We start from the raw sequence: 19,535 nt of genomic DNA on the forward strand, positions 1-19,535 counted from the left end.
CACACTTGGATGAGGGGACATCCCTGGCCCTGTGGCCTCCTACCTGTGGCACGGGAGCAGCGGGTTGTTCGGCTTGATGTTGAGGATGAATGGCGGGGCATCCTCCAGCTCTGTGAAGGGTGAGGAGATGGGAATGTGGCAGCCTTGGGGGAGACGGAAGTGGGGAGCACTGAGCAGCACCCCAGGGACACTCACCAGCCTCCCAGTCCTCCTGGCACGGGGGGGGCTGCCAGGTCGAGGGGACCTCCATCTGCTTCATCTTGTTGCCAAGGGGTGCATTCATCTCTGTGGGGACAGAGGGGACAGTTGTAGGGGGGGACATAGCGGAGCATAGCTGCTGGGGTGGTGAGGGGGAACCCACGCTGTACCGTTGCGGGGGTCGACCTGGAACTTGTTGGGGCAGGAGGCGACATGGCTCTGCAGCTCGGCCCGGGGCACCTTGTGCGTGGCGTTGAAGGGGCAAGTGGCCAGCGTGCGGGCCACCTGCGGGTTGTTCTGGGGGGGCGCGAGGAGAGGCAAGAGGTGCGGGGTTGGAGGGGGAGGGCAGGAGCCTCTGCCTCAGAGCTGGCTGACCCCCAGCCCCCCAGCAGGCCCCACCCGGTCTCAGACCAAGCTCCCAGAAGGCCCCAGCCCTGGCCCCCAGCAGGCCTTGGCCTTGCCTTGGCCCCAGAAAGCCCCAAGCTCCCATAGCCCCTGGTCCCAGGAAGGCCCCAATGGCCCATTGGTCCCGGCCTCATCCCCCAGCAGGCCCAAGCCCCCATAGCCCCCGGCAGGCCCCAAGCCCCCGTAGCCCTCGGCACCCGGCAGGCCCCAAGCCCCCGTAGCCCTCGGCACCCGGCAGGCCCCAAGCCCCCGTAGCCCTCGGCACCCGGCAGGCCCCAAGCCCCCGTAGCCCTCGGCACCCGGCAGGCCCCAAGCCCCCGTAGCCCTCGGCACCCGGCAGGCCCCAAGGCCCCGTAGCCCTCGGCACCCGGCAGGCCCCAAGGCCCCGTAGCCCTCGGCACCCGGCAGGCCCCAAGCCCCCGTAGCCCTCGGCACCCGGCAGGCCCCAAGGCCCCGGCAGGTCCTGGCCCCAGGCCCCAGTAGGTCTCAGACCAACCCTGGTCCCCAGCAGGCCCCAGGCCCCCGCAGGTCCCAAGCCCAGCCCCCAGCAGGCCTTGGCCTTGCCTTGGCCCCAGCCCCCAGCAGGCCCCAAGCCCCCATAGCCCCTGGTCCCAGGAAGGCCCCAATGCCCCATAGGTCCCAGCCTCATCCCACAGCAGGCCCCAGCCCCCGTAGCCCCCGGCCGGTCCCAGCAGGCCCAAGCCTCCATAGCCCCCGGCAGGCCCCGGGCCCCGTAGCCTCCGGCCCCCAGCAAGCCCCATGCCCCCACAGGTCTCAGCTCCCAGCAGGCCCCAGCCCACGGGAGGTCCCAGCCTCGTCCCCCAGCAGGCCCCAGCCCCCAAGGTCCCATAGCTCCCGGCCCCCAGCAGGCCCCGGCCGCGGCGCAGCTCACCCGCTGGCACTTGACGAGGTGGTAGGGCAGCCGGGACACGCGGATGAGGTGGCTCCTGTCGTAGGGGCACTGGACGAGCTGCTCCTTTTCCATGGCGAGCTCGGGTCCGGCCCAACCGGCCTCGCGCGCCGCCGCGTCGCCACGGCAACGGGGCCCGGCTTCCGGTACGACCTGGGGAGGGGCGGGGGGCGCCGCGCGCCGCCGTCGCCATGGCAACAGGGCCGGGCAGCCGCGAGGGGCGCCCGCGGAGCGGCTGGGTGGGCCCGGGCCGTGCTATGGGGTTCTATAGGGACCATGGGGTTCTATAGCGGTGCTGTAGGGACCATGGGAGTGCTGTAGGGACCATGGGGTTCTATAGGGACCATGGGGTTCTATAGGGGTGCTGTAGGGACCATGGGAGTGCTATAGGGACCATGGGGTTCTATAGGGGTGCTGTAGGGACCATGGGAGTGCTATAGGGACCATGGGGTTCTATAGGGGTGCTGTAGGGACCATAGGGGTGCTATAGGGACCATGGGGTTCTATAGGGGTGCTGTAGGGACCATGGGAGTGCTATAGGGACCATGGGGTTCTATAGGGGTGCTGTAGGGACCATAGGGGTGCTATAGGGACCATGGGGTTCTATAGGGGTGCTGTAGGGACCATGGGGGTCTTATAGGGACCATGGGATTCTATAGGGGTGCTGTAGGGACCATAGGGGTGCTATAGGGACCATGGGGTTCTATAGGGGTGCTGTAGGGACCATGGGGTTCTATAGGGACCATGGGGTTCTATAGGGGTGCTGTAGGGACCATGGGAGTGCTATAGGGACCATGGGGTTCTATAGGGGTGCTGTAGGGACCATAGGGGTGCTATAGGGACCATGGGGTTCTATAGGGGTGCTGTAGGGACCATGGGAGTGCTATAGGGACCATGGGGTTCTATAGGGGTGCTGTAGGGGACCATAGGGGTGCTATAGGGACCATGGGGTTCTATAGGGGTGCTGTAGGGACCATGGGGGTCTTATAGGGACCATGGGATTCTATAGGGGTGCTGTAGGGACCATAGGGGTGCTATAGGGACCATGGGGTTCTATAGGGACCATGGGGTTCTATAGGGGTGCTGTAGGGGACCATGGGAGTGCTATAGGGACCATGGGGTTCTATAGGGGTGCTGTAGGGACCATAGGGGTGCTATAGGGACCATGGGGTTCTACAGGGGTGCTGTAGGGACCATGGGTGTCCTATAGGGACCATGGGGTTATATAGGGACCATGGGATTCTATAGGGGTGCTGTAGGGACCATAGGGGTGCTATAGGGACCATGGGGTTCTATAGGGGTGCTGTAGGGACCATGGGAGTGCTATAGGGACCATGGGGTTCTATAGGGGTGCTATAGGGACCATGGGGTTCTACAGGGGCGCTGTAGGGACCATGGGTGTCCTATAGGGACCATGGGGTTCTATAGGGGTGCTATAGGGACGATGGGTGTGCTATAGGGGTGCTATAGGGTGCAATAGGGGCCATGGCGGTGCTTTAGGGACGATGGGGTGCTATAGGAGCCATAGGAGTGCTATAGAAGTACTATAGAGGTGCTATATAGGATGCTCTAGGGGTGCTACAGGGGCTGTGGGGCTGCTATAGGGCACACAGGGGTGCTATAGGGGTCTAGGGGGTGCTATAGGGATCATGGGGTGCTATAGGGGTTCTGTAGGGGTGCTATAAGGTGAAATAGGGGCCATGGGGTGCTATAGGGGTGCTATAGGGTGCAATAGGGGCGCTATAGGGTGCAATAGGGGCCATGGCGGTGCTTTAGGGACCATGGGATGCTATAGAAGTACTATAGGGGTGCTATAGGGTCTGTGGAGGAGCTATAGGATGCTATAGGATTGCTACAGGGGCCGTGGGGGTGCTATTGGACACACAGTAGTGCTATAGGGGTCTAGGGGGTGCTATAGGGATAGTGGGGTGCTATAGCAGTAATATAGGGGTGCTATAGGGGCCATGGGGTGCTATAGGGACCATGGGGTGCTATAGGGGTGCTATAAGGGCCATGGAGGTGCTATAGGGGTGCTGTAGGGGTGCTACAGGGGCCATGGGGGTGCTATACAAGCCATGGGGTGCTATAAGGGCCCAGGCAATGTTACACGGCCCTGGGTGGTGCTATATGGGCCCTGGGTCGTGCTATAGGGGCCCTGTGCGGTGCTATGGGGCCCAGGTGATATGGGCCCTAGGCGGTCTTATATGAGCCCTGAGTGCTGCTATACAAGCCTAGGTAATCTTATATGGGACCCAGGAGGTGCTATAGGAGCCTCAGTGGTGTTCTATGGGCCCCGGGCGGTGCTATATGTGCTCTGGACATGGTATATGGGTCCAGGCAGTGTTATGGGGCCCCTCAGCAGTGGTATATGGGCCCTGGGTGCTATTATAGGGCCCTGCACTACCTTATAGGGCTCTGAATGGCGTTATACGGGCCTGGTTGCCATTATAGGGGCCTGGTTGGTGCTATATGGGCCCTGTGGGCATTACATGGGCCTGGTTGGCATTATATAGGCCTGGTTGATGCTATACGGGCCTGGTTGGGGTTATGCGGGCCTGGTTGGTGGTATATGGGCCTGGTTGGTGCTATACGGGCATGGTTGGTGCTATATTGGCCTGGTTGGCTTTATATGGTCCTGGTGGGCGTTATACGGGCCTGGTTGGTGCTGTATGGGCCTGGTTGGTGCTATACAGGCCTGGTTGTCATTATACAGGCCTGGTTGGTGCTATATGGTCCTGGTTGGTGCTATATGGTTGTGGTTGGTGCTATACGGGCCGGGTTGGGGTTATGCGGGCCTGGTTGGCGCTATATGGGCCTGGTTGGTGCCATACGGGCCTGGTGGGCGTTATACGGGCCTGGTTGACTTTATATGGGCCTGGTTGGTGTTATATGGACCTGGTGGGCATTATATAGGCCTGGTTGGCTTTATATGGTCCTGGTGGGCGTTATATGGGCCTGGTTGGTGCTGTATGGTCCTGGTTGGTGCTATACAGGCCTGGTTGTCATTATACAGGCCTGGTTGGCGCTATATGGTCCTGGTTGGCGCTATATGGTTGTGGTTGGTGCTATACGGGCCGGGTTGGGGTTATGCGGGCCTGGTTGGCGCTTTATGGGCCTGGTTGGTGCCATACGGGCCTGGTGGGCGTTATACGGGCCTGGTTGACTTTATATGGGCCTGGTTGGTGTTATATGGACCTGGTGGGCATTATATAGGCCTGGTTGGCTTTATATGGTCCTGGTGGGCGTTATACGGGCCTGGTTGGTGCTGTATGGTCCTGGTTGGTGCTATACAGGCCTGGTTGTCATTATACAGGCCTGGTTGGCGCTATATGGTCCTGGTTGGCGCTATATGGTTGTGGTTGGTGCTATACGGGCCGGGTTGGGGTTATGCGGGCCTGGTTGGCGCTTTATGGGCCTGGTTGGTGCCATACGGGCCTGGTGGGCGTTATACGGGCCTGGTTGACTTTATATGGACCTGGTTGGTGCTATATGGGCCTGGTTGGCATTATATGGGCCTGGTTGGTGCTATATGGGCTTGGTTGGCTTTATATGGTCCTGGTGGGCATTATACGGGCCTGGTTGGTGCTATATGGGCCTAGTTGCCATTATATGGACCTGGTGGGCATTATATAGGCCTGGTTGTCATTATACAGGCCTGATTGATGCTGTATGGGCCTGGTTGGTGCTTATATGGGCCTTGTGGGCGTTATACGGGCCTGGTTGGCGCTATATGGGCCTGGCTGGTGCTATATTGGCCTATTTGGCTTTATATGGTCCTGGTGGGTGTTATACGGGCCTGGTTGGTGTTATATGGACCTGGTGGGCATTATATGGTCCTGGTTGGCTTTATATGGTCCTGGTGGGTGTTATACGGGCCTGGTTGGTGCTGTATGGTCCTGGTTGGTGCTATACAGGCCTGGTTGTTGTTATACAGGCCTGGTTGGCGCTATATGGTCCTGGTTGGCACTATATGGTTGTGGATGGTGCTATACGGGCCAGGTTGGTGCCATGCGGGCCTGGTTGGTGCTATATGGGCCTGGTTGACATTATATGGGCCTGGTTGGCACTATACGGGCCTGGTGGGCATTATACAGGCCTGGTTGGCGTTATATGGACCTGGTGGGCATTACATGGGCCTGGTTGTCATTATACAGGCCTGATTGATGCTATACGGGCCTGGTTGGTGCTTATATGGGCCTTGTGGGTGTTATACGGGCCTGGTTGGTGCTATATGGGCCTGGTTGGCGTTATACAGGCCTGGTTGGTGCCATGCAGGCCTGGTTGGTGCTATATGCGCCTGGTTGGCATTATATGGGCCTGGTTGGTGCTATATGGGCTTGGTTGGTGCCATATGGGCCTGTTTGGCTTTATATGGTCCTGGTTGGCTTTATATGGTCCTGGTGGGCATTATACGGGCCTGGTCGGTGCTTATATGGGCCTTGTGGGTATTATACAGGCCTGGTTGGCATTATATGGTCCTGGTTGGCGCTATATGGGCCTGGCTGGTGCTATATTGGCCTGTTTGGCTTTATATGGTCCTGGTGGGTGTTATACAGGCCTGGTTGGCATTATATGGGCCTGGTTGTCATTATACAGGCCTGATTGATGCTATACGGGCCTGGTTGGTGCTTATATGGGCCTTGTGGATGTTATATGGGCTTGGTTGGCTTTATATGGTCCTGGTGGGCGTTATACAGGCCTGGTTGGCATTATATGGGCCTGGTGGGCATTATATGGGCCTGGTTGTCGTTATACAGGCCTGATTGATGCTATACGGGCCTGATTGATGCTATATGGGCCTGGTTGGTGCTTATATGGGCCTTGTGGGCGTTATATGGGCCTGGTTGGCGCTATATGGGCCTGGCTGGTGCTATATTGGCCTGTTTGGCTTTATACAGGCCTGGTTGGCGTTATACAGGCCTGGTTGGCATTATATGAGCCTGGTTGGTGCTATATGGTCCTGGTTGGCGCTATATGGGCCTGGCTGGTGCTATATTGGCCTGTTTGGCTTTATATGGTCCTGGTGGGCGTTATACAGGCCTGGTTGGCATTATATGGGCCTGGTGGGCATTATATGGGCCTGGTTGTCGTTATACAGGCCTGATTGATGCTATACGGGCCTGATTGATGCTATATGGGCCTGGTTGGTGCTTATATGGGCCTTGTGGGCGTTATATGGGCCTGGTTGGTCCTATACGGGCCTGGTTGGCACTATACGGGCCACAGCGGGTGTTGCAGGGCCCTGGGTGCTGCTGTAGGGCCATGGCTGGTGCCGTATGGCCCTGGCCAGCGTTACCTGGCTCTGGCCACTGTCACATGGTGATGGCCGGCAATACACGGTCCTGGTGAAGATGTCACGGCTGGGACTGGTGCTGGATGGCTGTGGCTGTATGGCCGTGATGGTGTCACTTGTCACAGCCGGTGTCTGATGGCTGTGGACAGCATCAACGGGCCATGGCCAGCGTGGGCACGGCCACGGCCGGACCTACATGGCCGTGGTGTCGCACAGCCATGGCGTCAGGCGCCGGCGGCGGCGTCATGGAGTGGTGGCGGTGTCACAGGATGGTGGCAGTGGCGTCACGTGGTGGTGGCCCCAGCTCGGGGCCCAGCCCAGGAAGCCCAGGAAGGGGAAGTTGGGTGTTGGGGCCGCAGGGCTGATCGGGGGACCTGGGGGACACAGAGAGTGTCACTCCCCCCCCAGCACTTTGTCACCATGTCGCTGCCCTCTGTCTACCAGAACAAGTTCGCCGAGAAGCTGACGATCCTCAATGAACGGGGACGGGGCGTCCTCGTCCGCATCTACAACATCAAGAAGGTGGGTGCGGGGTGGGGGTGGGAGGGGCCCCGGATGCCTGGGTCCCCTGGGAAGGGGGGGGGTGGAAGGGTTGGGGTACCCCCTGGACACTGGGATGGGACACTGGGATTGTCCCCTGGCATCTAATGGGGAAGAGCATGGTTTCTTCCCAGAACGAGGGTCGTGAAGAAAGAGGGGGTTGGGGGGATTGCTGGGGCAGGGGGAGGCTGATGGGGGGGTCTGAGGCCAGGAGGGAGTTTTGGGGGGGGTTCTGATGCCGGGGGGGGTCCCCACAGACCTGCTCGGACCCCAAGACGCGGCCACCCTTCCTCAGTGACAAGGTCATGGAGCCCTCCATCAAGTTCATCAACAAGAAGTTTCCTCACCTGGATGTGCGGAGCAGCACGGTGAGGTCCCCTCTGTCCCTTCTGTCCCCGACCCCCTGTCCCCCCACCTCATCTCACTCTAGCTGGGTGTCCCATCTGCCCCCTACCCCATGTCACCCCCCACAAGTGTCCTCACCATCCTCATCCTGGGTTGTCCCACCCTCCAGCGTCCACACTGTCCCCCATGTGTCGCTCCAGTCTGTGTCACCCCACCTTGTGTCACCTCCACCTGACTTCCCCTCCGTCCTCCTCCCTTGGTCATCCCACCACCCCCTGCCCCGTGTCACCCCACCCTGGGTGTCCCCCCTGTGTCACCACACCCTGAGTGTCCCTTCTGTCCCTTTGCAGCAACACCTGGGGCCGGTGCACAAGGACAAGGGGGACATCGTCCGGGCACTGGGACCCTTCTATCACTCCTTCCTGGATGTCCTGGAGTTCAGGGTGAGCTGGAGTGGGGGGGGCAGAGCGGGGTTTTGTGGGGGGAGCGCTGGTATTTCAGCCCTGGAGGGGACAGCAGTGACAAGTCCCCTTGTCCCCTCCCTGCCAGGACCACGTCTACGAGCTGCTGAACACCATTGATGCCAGCCAGTGCTACTTCGATATCGTGAGTGGGGCATCGGGGAAGGGTCTGGGGGGTCCTTTGGGGGTGCCATGGCTGTGCCCCCGTGCTCACGGCTGTCCCCTCCCCAGCACGTCAACTATGACTTCACCAAGAGCTACCTGGACCTGGTTGTCACCTATGTGTCCCTGGTCCTGCTGCTGGCCCGCACCGAGGACCGCCAGCTGCTCATCGGCATGTACCACTGCGCCCACGAGATGAGCCACGGCACCAGGTGAGTTGTGTGTCCCCAATGGGGCCGTCCCCACCGGGGTTGTCCTCAAGGACCATCCCCAACCCCCCCTGTGCCGCTGTCCCCGCAGTGACCCCAGCTTCGCCCGCCTGGGACAGATGGTGCTGGAGTACGACCACCCCCTCAAGAAGCTGACGGAGGAATTTGGGCCTCACACCAAGGTGGGATAGGGCTCCCCCCAACCAGCGGGGCCACATCCTGCCCCAAACCATCCCATGGCCCCCCAGTGATGTCCCCTTGTCCCCCAGGCTGTCACCAGTGCCCTCATGTCCCTCCATTTCCTCTTCGCCCGGAGGAACCAGGGGGCTGAGCAGTGGCGGAGCGACCAGCTCCTCAGCCTGCTCAGCACCGCCGGCACCATGCTCAGCCCCGCCAGCTCTGACACCGTGAGTGCCACCGCGCTGTGGGGACCGGGGGGAGCCTGCGGGAGGGCTGGGGACGGTGACACGGTGACGCCTGTCCCCCCAGATGGCCTGCGAGTACCTGTCCCTGGAGGTGATGGAGCGCTGGATCCTCAGTGAGTCCTCGCGGTGCCCGTGGGTCCCCAGCCCCATGCGGGCACAGGGTCCCCAGCCCCTCGTGGGCGGCCTGGCTCCCAGTTTGGGGCTGTCCCCGTGGCCGCTGCGGGGCTGGCAGTGTGGGCAGCCCCTGCCCGCCTGATGGCTGTGCCCGCAGTGGGGTTCCTGGTGTGCCCGGGGGCACTGGGCTCATCCCCGCAGTGCCTGGAGCTGTGGCGGCTGGCGCTGCAGGGCTCGCTCTTCATCACCCTCCTCCGCGATGAGGCCCTCCAGGTCCACAAGGTCACCGAGGAGCTGTTTGGCAGCCTCAAGGGGTAACGTCCATGCCAGCACTGGGGCTGTGCCGGGTGCCAGGGACTGGGGGGGCTCTACCAGCAGCTCTGCTGGGTGCCAGGGCCTGCCCTGGGTGCCAGGGGCTGTGCCAGGGGCTCTGTGGGTGCCTGGGGCTCTTCTGGGTGCCATGCTGGGTGCTGGTGGGGTGCCACAGTGGTTGGCAGGGGCTGGGGGGCTCTGCCAGCAGCTCTGCTGGGTGCCAGGGGCTGCACTGGGTGGCAGGAGATTTTACAAGGTTCCAGGAGGTTGTACTGGGTGCCAGGGGCTGTGCCAGGGGCTCTGTGGGATATCTGGGGCTGTGCTGGGTGTCATGCTGGGTGTCAGGGGGTTGCGATGGAGGGTGGTAGGGGCTGGGGGGCTCTGCCAGCAGCTCTGCTGGGTGCCAGGAGACTTTACAGGGTGCCAGAGGCTGTGCCAGGGACTCTGTGGGGTGCCAGGGGCTCTCCTGGGTGCCGTGCTGGGGGGTGCCAGGTGCCGCAGTGTGTGGCAGGGTCTGGGGGGGCTGTGCTAGCAGTTCTGCTGGCTGCCAGGGGCTCTGTGGGTGCCAGGGGGTCTCCTGGGTGCCTGGAGGTCTCCTGGGTGCCATGCTGGGTGCCCGGGGGGGTGCTGGGGGATGCCACAGTGTGTGGCAGGGGCTGGAGGGCTCTGCCACCAGCTCTGCTGGGTGCCAGGTCCTGTGCCAGGGGCTCTGTGGGTGCCAGGGGCTGTGCCGGATGCCATGCCAGGCACTGCCCTGCCATGACCCTCTTGCAGGTACGGGAAGCGGGTGGCCGATCTCAAGGAGTGCAAGGAACATGCCGTGGCTCACAGGTTGGGGGGCAACAGGTCTGGGGGGGCTGGGGCGGGTCCCAGGGTCTCTGGGGAGCTGGGAGGTCCCAGGGCATCCCGAAGGATCGGAGGGTCCTGGGGGTGCCGTGAGTCTCAGAGAGCTGTGGGTGTCCCAGGGGGTGCCAGCACCCTGCGGGGGGGTGTCTGGGGTGCCCCGATCAGGTCCACAGTGGCCCCCACGTGCTGCCCGCAATGTCCCCACTGGGTCAGTGGGACGGCTGGGGGGCCTGTGGGGTGGCTGTGACCCTGATGTCCCCCCCCCCCCCCCCAAATCCCCCTGCAGTGGGTCCCTGCACCGGGGCCGGCGGGTGTACCTGCGCGGGGCCCTGCGGGAGCTGCAGGCGCTGCTGGAGGACCAGCCCGGGCTGCTGGGACCCAAGGTGAGCACGGGGGACAAAGAGGGGGACAGGGGGACAGGGATGGGGGTGCAGGGGGTGGGGGCAGGGGGTGGGTACAAGGGGCCCAGGCTGTGCATATCTGTGGGGGTGTTAAATGGGTGCAATCTGGGGTGTGGTGGGGTGAAATGGGGGGTACTGCCCGTGCCACCCCGGTGACATGTGGTGACAGCACCCAGGGCCATCGGTGCCAGCCCAGGGCCATCAGTGCCAGCCCAGGGCCATTGGTGCCAGCCTGGTGGCACTGCTTGGTGGCAGCACCCCGTGCTCAGTCCCCTCTAACCCCCTGCTCTGCCCCAGGCCCTCTTTGTCTTCATGGCGCTCTCCTTCTGCCGGGATGAGGTGAGCTGGCTGGTGCGTCACGCCGAGCACGTCACCAAGACCAAGACACCCGAGGACTTTGCTGACAGGTTGGCATGGTGTGCAGACAATGGCTTGGTGAGGGGGGGTCCCATGCCCGCGGGGAGCATCCCAAGCTGTGTGGGCAGGCTGGTGTCACAGTGGGGATTGCCCTGGGGAAACGCCATGGGCATGGATACCACTGGGGGGACTTGGGGGACACTGTCAGGCCTGGCTGGTGTCACGGTGGGGATTGCTGTGGGGAAATGCTGTGGGCACAGCTGGCACTGGGGGGACTTGGGGGACACTGTCAGGTCTGGCTGGTGTCACGGTGGGGATTGCTGTGGGGAAATGCTGTGGGCACAGCTGGCACTGGGGAGACTTGGGGGGCACAGCTAGGCCTGGCACTGACCGGTGGCTCCAGTGACTCCAGTGACAGCCACGTCATGGAGCTGCTGTTTCATATGGAGCAGCCGCGGGCACGCTGGTGTCACAGTGGGGATTGTCCTGGGTAAATGCCGTGGGCACAGCTGGCCCTGGGGGAACTTGGGGGGCACAGCCAGGACTGGCACTGACCAGTGGCTCCGGGGGCTGTGGTGACAGCCACGTTGCGGAGCTGCTGTTTCACATGGAGCAGCTGCGGAGCCTGGTGCGGCGGCAGGTCCGGGTGCTCCAGCGCTACCACGTCCAGTACCTGGCCCGCTTCGACGCCCTGGTGCTCAGCGAAGTCATCCAGGTACCGCGGGGTCCCTGGAAGGGGCCCATCTGTGTCCCCCCCTTGGGGCTTGCCCTGTCCCCCGTGCCCCATCCTGGCTGTCCCTCATCCCGGCCCCATCCCCGGCCCCGCAGAACCTCTCCGTGTGCCCCGAGGAGGAGTCCATCATCCTGTCGTCCTTCGTCAGCTCCCTCTCAGCTCTCTCCGTCAAGGAAGGTACGGACCGTGTCCCCTCACATGTCCCTGACATGTCCCCTGACATGTCCCCCTGCCCAGGGATGGGTGTCCCCTGTTCCCAGGAGCCCTGCAGTGGTCCTGGACCACTCTGTGCACCCAGGCATGGCCTTGGGGTCAGGGGGCAGTGGGTAGATGGCAGTTCCTGGGGGTCCTGTGGGGTGGGCGCTGCCACCCACCAGACTGGCATCCACCAGACTGGCATCCCCAGGACTGGCACCCCCAGACTGATACTCCCCTCGGCCCCCAGCCACTGCCACATCCCCCCATGTTTCTGTTTCCCCCCAGTTGATGACAAGGAGCAGTTTGATTTCGCACCGCTCCGCCTGGACTGGTTCCGGCTGCAGGTGCTGTCTCTGTCCTTGTCCGTGTCCCCATCCCAGTCCCCATCCTTGTTCCTGTCCCTGTGCCAGTCTCCTTCCTCTCTCCCCATCCCTGTCCCAATCCCCTTCCCTATTACTGTCCCCATCCCCTTCCCTATCGATGTCCTTATTCCTTTCCCTATTGCTGTCACCATCCCTGTCCCTATCCCCTTCCCTGTTGCTGTCCCCGTCCCTTTCCATGTTGTTGTCCCATCCCTGTTCCCATACCTGTCCCCATCCCTTTCCCTATTGTTGTCCCCTTCCCTGTTGATGTCCCCATCCCCTTCCCCTTCCCTGTTACTGTCCCCCATCCCCTTCCCTATTGTCCCCATCCCTTTCCCTATTGTTGTCCCCTTCCCTGTTGATGTCCCCGTCCCCTTCCTCTTCCCTGTTACTGTCCCCCATCCCCTTCCCTATCGTCCCCATCCCTTTCCCTATTGCTGTCCCCATCCCTGTCCTTGTCCCCGTCCCTGTCCCCATCCCCTGACCCTGACCCCACTGTCCCCCCCAGGCCTACACCAGTGTGGCCAAGGCCTCTCTGCCGCTGTGCTCCAACCCGGACGTGGGTCGCGTCATGAACCTCATCGTGTTCCACACCAAACTGCTGGACTCCCTGGAGGAGCTGCTGGCCGAGGCCTCCGACCTCTCCGACCTGTGGTGAGCTCTGCCTCAGTCTCCCCACAGTCCTGGGGGAGTCACCCTGGCTGGGGACCTTCGGGCCACATCCTGCACCCCAGCACCTGTGGAAAGGTGCCCACGTGTGTGTTGGGTGAGAAGTGTGGGACGGGACGGAGGTGGCTGTGGGGGACGTCACCCATGGGAGAGGTTGGGCAAGGTCAGGTGGACATCCATGTGGACGTGGGGACAGGGACAACACACGTGTGTCACAGGAGCTGCATGTCCAGAAAGACAAATCCTGTCTCCTGCCCTCCCTGTCCCCTTCTTCTGCCCCTCTGTCCCCTTCTTCTCCCTCTGTGCCCACTTCTTCTGCCCCTCTGCCCCCACCCCTGCAGTTTCTACCCTCGCCCCGTGGAGAAGATGTTCATGGCGGCGATGGAGGAGCCCTCAATGCTGCGCTACAGCATCGCCTTCCCCCTGCTCTGCAGCCACTTTTCCTGCTGTGTCCACCCCATGTGCCCAGAGGAGGTGGGTCCTGCTGCCTGGGGGAACACAGGGGACATAGGGATGATGGCAGCCCTGGGGTGGCTGGTGGCATGCTGCAGATGTGGCCATGGTCCACATGCCGTGACGGTGTGGTGGCTTTTCCCCCACAGTATCCCCACCTGAAGGCCATTGCGCTGGGCATGTGCAACAAGTTCCTGGAGGAGATGGCCCGTCAGGCCAGCGCCTGTGTCATGGATGCCTGCGCTGAGCAGCACAACCTCAGCGAGCAGGTGAGGGTGGCACCTCCATGGCCTTTGGGGTCTCCATCACCTTCAGAATCTCTGTGACCTTTGGGCTCTCCAGAGCCTCCAAGGTCTCCATGTCCTTGGGGTCTCCATCATCTTCAGGATCTCTGTGGCCTTTGAGGTCTCCAGACCCTCTGAGGTCTCTATAACCTTGAGGTCTCCATCACCTTCAGGATCTCTGTGGCCTTTTGGGTCTCCAGGGCCTCCGAGGTGTCCATGACCTTGAAGTCTTCATCACCTTCAGGATCTCTGTGGCCTTTTGGGTCTTTATGGTCTCCATGATCTCTGTAGTCTTTAGGGTCTCCACGGCCTTGTGGCTTTCACAGTCTCCATGGCCTTTGGGGTATCCTGACCTTTGTGATCTCTGTGGCCTCCTTGGCCTCCATGTTCTCCAAAGCTTTGGGACAGCTTGGGGGTGTCCCAAGGCCTGGCAGGGTGTCCCCCTAAATTCAACCTTGGGGATGGTGGCCTCTGGTCCTGGTGGCCCCATTTGGGTGCTGTGGCCGGTGGTAACACGCTGCCTGTGCCTGCAGCTGCTGCCCAAGCACTGCGCCTCCACCGTCAGCAAAGCTCGCAACAAGAAGACCATGAAGCAACCGGCCAAGAAGGGGGAACCCGAGCGGAACAAACCGGGGGCCGAGAGTCAGAGGAAGGACCGGACCCTGACCACCAAGTAAGAGCCACCCAGGGCTGGCGAGGGTGGGCTGGCAGGGTGCAGTGGCCACCAGACGTTGGGTGTGGGCATGATGTGATGTGGGGACACGGCGTGTGGTGGGGTTGTCTCCAGGGGGCCATGGTGTGGCTAATGGCTTCTGTCCCCCCACCCCAGCATGGACAAGCTGCACCTGGTACTGGCCGAGCTGTCCCTGAGCCTCAACCATGTCCCCAACTTCACCGTCTTCGAGCACATAGTGACACCAGCCGAGTACCTCAGCAGCCACTTGGAGACACGCTTCACCAAGTAGGGACCATGCTGGGGACACGGGACACAACGGGTGGCCTGTGGGTGCTGCCTGGGGAGGGGACATGGCCACCGTCCCCCGGACAGCCCCCTCCTGTCTCCGCAGAGCCATCGTGGCCATGGCGGGCTACAGCCAGGCCACGCAGGAGGTGGCCCGTCCCTCGGAGGTGCTGGTGGGACTGAGCGCCTACGTCACCTTCATCCAGTCACTGGGACAGTTGGTGGGCTTGGACACGGGGCGCATCATCCGCAGTGTCCTCCTGCAGCAGACGCAGCCCCGCGACGCCGCCGGCGACCAGACCCTCACCACCATCTACACCAACTGGTGGGTGCCACCCCGGGACCCTCCATCCCTCAGGGGAGGTGGTCATGGGTCCTGGGTGGTGGCAGCAGCTCAGTGTCCCCAGGTACCTGGAGGCCCTGCTGCGTCAGGCCAGCACGGGGGCCATCGTCCTGGCCCCGGCCCTGCAGGCCTTCACCACGGTGCCCCGGGAGGGAGAGCCCCCCTTCAGTGCCGCCGAGTTCTCCGATGTCTCAGGTGAGGGACACGGGGGGACACTGTGGCGGGGGAAACGTCACCCACCCCCCAGACCCCACTGATGTCCCCGTCCTTGTCATTGTCCCCCTCCCCGCAGAGATGCGGGCACTGGCCGAGCTCATCGGGCCCTATGGGATGAAGTTCCTGAGTGACAACCTGATGTGGCATGTGGGCTCCCAGGTCACCGAGCTGAAGGTGGGGCTGTCACCAGGGGCAGGGGACCGAGACTGGCATCGGGGGGCTGGGGACCAGGGTTGGGGGGCTGGGACCAGGTTCTGGAGGTGATGGGGCCACCCTGGGGCCACCCCAGTCCCCTGCCTGTCCCTTGGGCTTGCTGGCCAGCCTTGGAGGATGGGTCCCTCCCAGCTGGCTGTGTCCCCAATGCCACCGGCCTCGTGTCCCTCGCAGAAGCTGGTCAACGAGAACATGGACACGCTGGTGCAGCTGCGCTCCAGCTCCTGCAAGCCGGAGCAGATGGCAACTCTGCTGCCCCGCCTGACCTGTGAGTGTGGGGGGGGACTGGGGACACAGCGGGGGGGTGTGGGGCCAGGACATGTCCCCACACGTGTCCCCACACGTGTCCCCACTCACCTCTCTCCTCCCGCAGCGGCCGAAAATGTCCTGAAGCGCATGACCATCATTGGGGAGATCCTCAGCTTCCGCGCCATGGCCCAGCAGGGCCTGCGGGAGGTGGGTGCCCCCCACCCCAGGGGTCCCCCACCCAGGGGACCCCCACCCCATGTGTCTCCCCCCCCATGGGTCCCCCACCCACAGTCCCACAGCCTCAGGGGTCAGCAGCATCCCCCTGAGCACCCACCTTCTCTCTGCAGGTCTTCTCCCACCACTGCCCTTTCTTGATGGGCCCCATCGAGTGTCTGACGGACGTTGTCACCCCTGACACTGACATCCAGGTGGGGACAGAGGGGGACAGGGGACAGGGTGGCACCTCCAGTGCTTGGGACAGCTGTCCCCAGGCAGGGCTGTCCCCTGCCTGCCACATTGCGTGGCACTGTGTGGTGCTGTGTGGCATTGTGTGACACCGTGTGGCATCGCGTAGCATCACCTGGTCTTCCATGCCCTGTGTCCCCAGCCCTGAGTCTGCATGTCCCCACAGGTGACCCTGAGCATCTTCGAGCTGGCCTCGGCTGCGGGGATCCCCTGCGAGGTGGACCCCGCGCTGGTCAACGTCCTCGCTGGCAGCAAGACGGGTACCAGGGGCTTCTGCCGGGGTCATGGGGACCGTCCTTGAGATCTGGGACCCCCAGCCCTGCTTAACCCTTCCTCTACCACCTGCCACCTCCCCGGGGTCCCCTCTTGGACCCCCATCCAGTGTCACCTTCCTCCCTGGCAGATGGCACGTCCCCAGAGGAGGACTACAAGGTGGCCTGCCTGCTCCTGGTCTTCGTGGCTGTGTCCCTGCCCCTGCTGGCCTCTGACCCGGCCTCTGTCTACAACACCGAGATGGATGGTGAGGCTTCACCACGTCCCCTTGTCCCCAGTCCTGGCTGTGTCCCCATGACCCTGACCCCCACAGTGTCACACCTTGTGTGTGCTGGGACCCCCAAAGTCATGGGTGCCCCATGGCCACAGCGGTGGGGACAGCAGGACCCAGGGCTGGAGGGGATGGTGGCCCATAACTGCAGCCAAGGGAGGTGGGCACAGCAGAGACCCTCTGCTGTCCCCAACCTACCTCTGTCCCCAACCTACTACCTCTGTCCCCAACCTACCCATGTCCCCAACCTGCTATCCATGTCCACAACCTACTACCTGTGTCCCCAACCTACTACCTCTGTCCCCAACCTACCTGTGTCCCCAGCCTACCCATGTCCCCAACCTACTACCTTTGTCCCCAACCTACCCATATCCCCAACCTACTACCCATGTCCCCAGCCTACCCGTGTCCCCAACCTACTACCTCTGTCCCCAACCTACTACCTCTGTCCCCAACCTACCTCTGTCCCCAACCTACCCATGTCCCCAACCTACCTGTGTCCCCAACCTACTACCTCTATCCCCAACCTACCTCAGTTCCCAGCCTGCCTGTGTCCCCAATCTACCTGTTGTCCTCAACCTCCCCATTGTCCCCAACCTCCCTGTTGTCCCCAGGCTACAACAACAACATCCACTGCCTGGCCAAGGCCATCATCCATGTCTCAGCCGCCCTCTTCACCGTCCACAACAAGAATATCGAGACCCACCTCAAGGAGTTCCTGCTGGTGAGAGAAGCTTGGGGGGAGGGCAGAGCTTGCCCGGCGGGGGTGGACCCCGGGGGATTGTCACTGTCCCCAGCACTGATCTGGATCTGTCCCTCAGCTGGCCTCCGTCAGCCTCCTGCAGCTGGGCCAGGAGACGGACAAGCTGCGAGCCAGGAACCGCGACTCCATCTCCCTGCTCATGCAGCTGGTAAGAGATGGCAGGGCCCTGGGATGCCCTCGGGTGGGCCGTGGGGTGCCCCCGGGTGGGTTATGGGGTGCCCCTGGGTTGGTTGTGGCGTGCCCTGGGGGGGCTGTGGGGTTCTCCTGAGCGGGCACATCCCAGCTCCGTGTCTCTGCTGGGCTCCAGCTTTTCTCAGGCAGCTCCAGCCGCTCGACCGCAGCCGGCTCTGGGTGCTCAGCCCTTGCCCAGCTTCCGTTGGGTCTGGGGGGGGCCAAATTCTGCCCCCAACACCCCCGGGGAGAGGCTGTGATGGCCGAGGGGGGGGGGGGGGGAAAGGGGGGGGATTGGTATTCAGGGAGTGCTTGCCCTGCTGCAAAGCAATTTAAATGCAAATATTTCAATCTGGAGTTGGGGCACATGAGCCATCCGGGGAGGGAGCGCCCAGAGCTACTGAAGAGGGGCTGGGGGCCGGCTTCCCTTTCCGGGGGCCGGGGGGGGGGGGGGTAAAACTGAGGTGTGGGGGGGCTGCTGATGCTGTGTGCCCCCCTCATTTAGATCGTGGCGGAGTCGTCCTTCCTGACGGTGGACATGCTGGAGACCTGCTTCCCTTATGTCCTGCTCCGTAACGCCTACCGCGAGGTGTGCCGGGAAAACCTGCTCAGCAGGGGCCCCTCGCACTGACCCCCCCCCCCCTCCAACTGCCCCCCATGGGACCCCCACAATCCCCCTCTACTGCTGGGTGCCACCATGGTGTCCCCAACTGTCCCTGTCCTGTCCCCCAGCCACTGCCACATCACTTTTCCCCCCGATGGCTGTGTCCGACTCGGGGACCCGGGGAATATTTGGGGCTGGTTCTGTGCCAGCACCCCAGGGTGGGTGCCAGGCCCTGTGTCCCCAGCAAGAAATAACCCCGGGGGAGTTTGGGGGGGGGGACATGACACTGGGGGTGCTCGGGGCCTCGGGGGACTGGGACAAGCAGGGACTGGAGCTGCCGGTGTGATTTACCAGCTTTAATTAAAGCCGCTGCTTCTCTTCGCAATGACCCTAGCCAGCCCCGTGCCTCAGTTTCCCTTCTCCTGCCTGGGGCCGTTTTGAGTCACTTTTCCCCCCCCCCCCCCCCGGCCCCCCCTTTCCCCCATCTCAGGGTGTTTATTTTTCTCCCGTGCAGCATCTTGGGGAAAAATTAATGGGGCGAGGGAAGGAGGCGGCCGGGCGGCCGTTGCCATTCCGCTCACGGCCGGCTGCTCCGGGATGAGTCACCGGCCATGCCGGGGCGGGGGGGGGGACGGGGGACGACACACAGCGGCTGCCGCGGCCCTGAGCCCCCTCCCCAGACCCCCCTTGGCACAACCTGCCGGTACCGGGCCTGGGGGGAGGCCCAATGTGCGGCCCCGGCCCCCCCCCCAGAACCTAACGGTGATGGCGTGGCCAAGCTCCAGCGTGCGGCCGCCTCGTCCGGCACTAATTGCTTTATTAATTCATCCGGGGTGGGGAAGGGGGTGAGGGGAAAAAGCTCTGGAGCGGGCTGGGCTCCCCCGCTGCCCCCCCCCTTCCTCCCCCCGGGCTGTGCTCCCAGGGGGCTGAACTCCCCCGAATTAACGCCCAGAACCTGCTGATTATTCCAGATTGCTGCAAAAGTCTATTTTCGCGCTCATCAATCACGATATTAAGCGGTAACGAGCTGCTCCCCGCCGGCAGCGCGCCTTTGTCTCGCGCGCATCTCAGCCCACGGCCTCTCCCGCGCCCGCCGCCCCCCACTTTGGGGTCTGTCACCCCCCCAAATTAGTGCAACTCGCAGCCCCCCAGCCCTCCTCTGAGCCCCCCCACCCCAAAAAAAAGTTTGGGGACCGCAAATTGTCCCCAGAGGGGTATGGGACCTCCCATGCCACGTGCTGGGGGTCGCAGCCCACCCCCCTGACCCCAGCATCAAGGTGGGGGTCCCATGGGTGCCCCCCACACCCTGCACCAAAGCGGGGGACCCCC

General features: G+C 62.9%; 2 protein-coding genes across 2 annotated transcripts; one reads left to right on the plus strand and one right to left on the minus strand.

Moving 5' to 3' along the window:
* Positions 1-39: 39 nt before the first annotated feature.
* GTSF1 (gametocyte specific factor 1) lies at positions 40-1,643 on the minus strand. Its single transcript, XM_074164841.1, has 4 exons — positions 1,496-1,643; positions 369-495; positions 196-285; positions 40-110 (listed from the first exon to the last, which is right to left on the minus strand). The coding sequence occupies exons 1-4, from the start codon at positions 1,586-1,588 to the stop codon at positions 40-42; spliced, it is 381 nt and encodes a 126-aa protein (XP_074020942.1). The 5' UTR covers positions 1,589-1,643.
* A 5,497-nt stretch (positions 1,644-7,140) lies between these two features.
* Positions 7,141-18,595, plus strand: NCKAP1L (NCK associated protein 1 like). Its single transcript, XM_074164928.1, has 31 exons — positions 7,141-7,328; positions 7,604-7,714; positions 8,042-8,134; positions 8,241-8,297; positions 8,384-8,526; positions 8,615-8,705; positions 8,793-8,930; positions 9,013-9,061; positions 9,220-9,376; positions 10,149-10,205; positions 10,507-10,603; positions 10,919-11,028; positions 11,561-11,693; positions 11,807-11,888; positions 12,195-12,253; positions 12,780-12,925; positions 13,282-13,414; positions 13,543-13,662; positions 14,211-14,350; positions 14,507-14,638; positions 14,745-14,963; positions 15,046-15,176; positions 15,274-15,371; positions 15,585-15,678; positions 15,784-15,866; positions 16,007-16,087; positions 16,291-16,384; positions 16,528-16,644; positions 17,283-17,392; positions 17,490-17,579; positions 18,108-18,595. The coding sequence occupies exons 1-31, from the start codon at positions 7,227-7,229 to the stop codon at positions 18,231-18,233; spliced, it is 3,393 nt and encodes a 1,130-aa protein (XP_074021029.1). The 5' UTR covers positions 7,141-7,226; the 3' UTR covers positions 18,234-18,595.
* Positions 18,596-19,535: the final 940 nt, after the last annotated feature.

The sequence above is a fragment of the Numenius arquata genome, chromosome 29, assembly GCF_964106895.1.
Source record: "Numenius arquata chromosome 29, bNumArq3.hap1.1, whole genome shotgun sequence".
Classification (NCBI taxonomy): Eukaryota; Metazoa; Chordata; class Aves; order Charadriiformes; family Scolopacidae; genus Numenius; species Numenius arquata.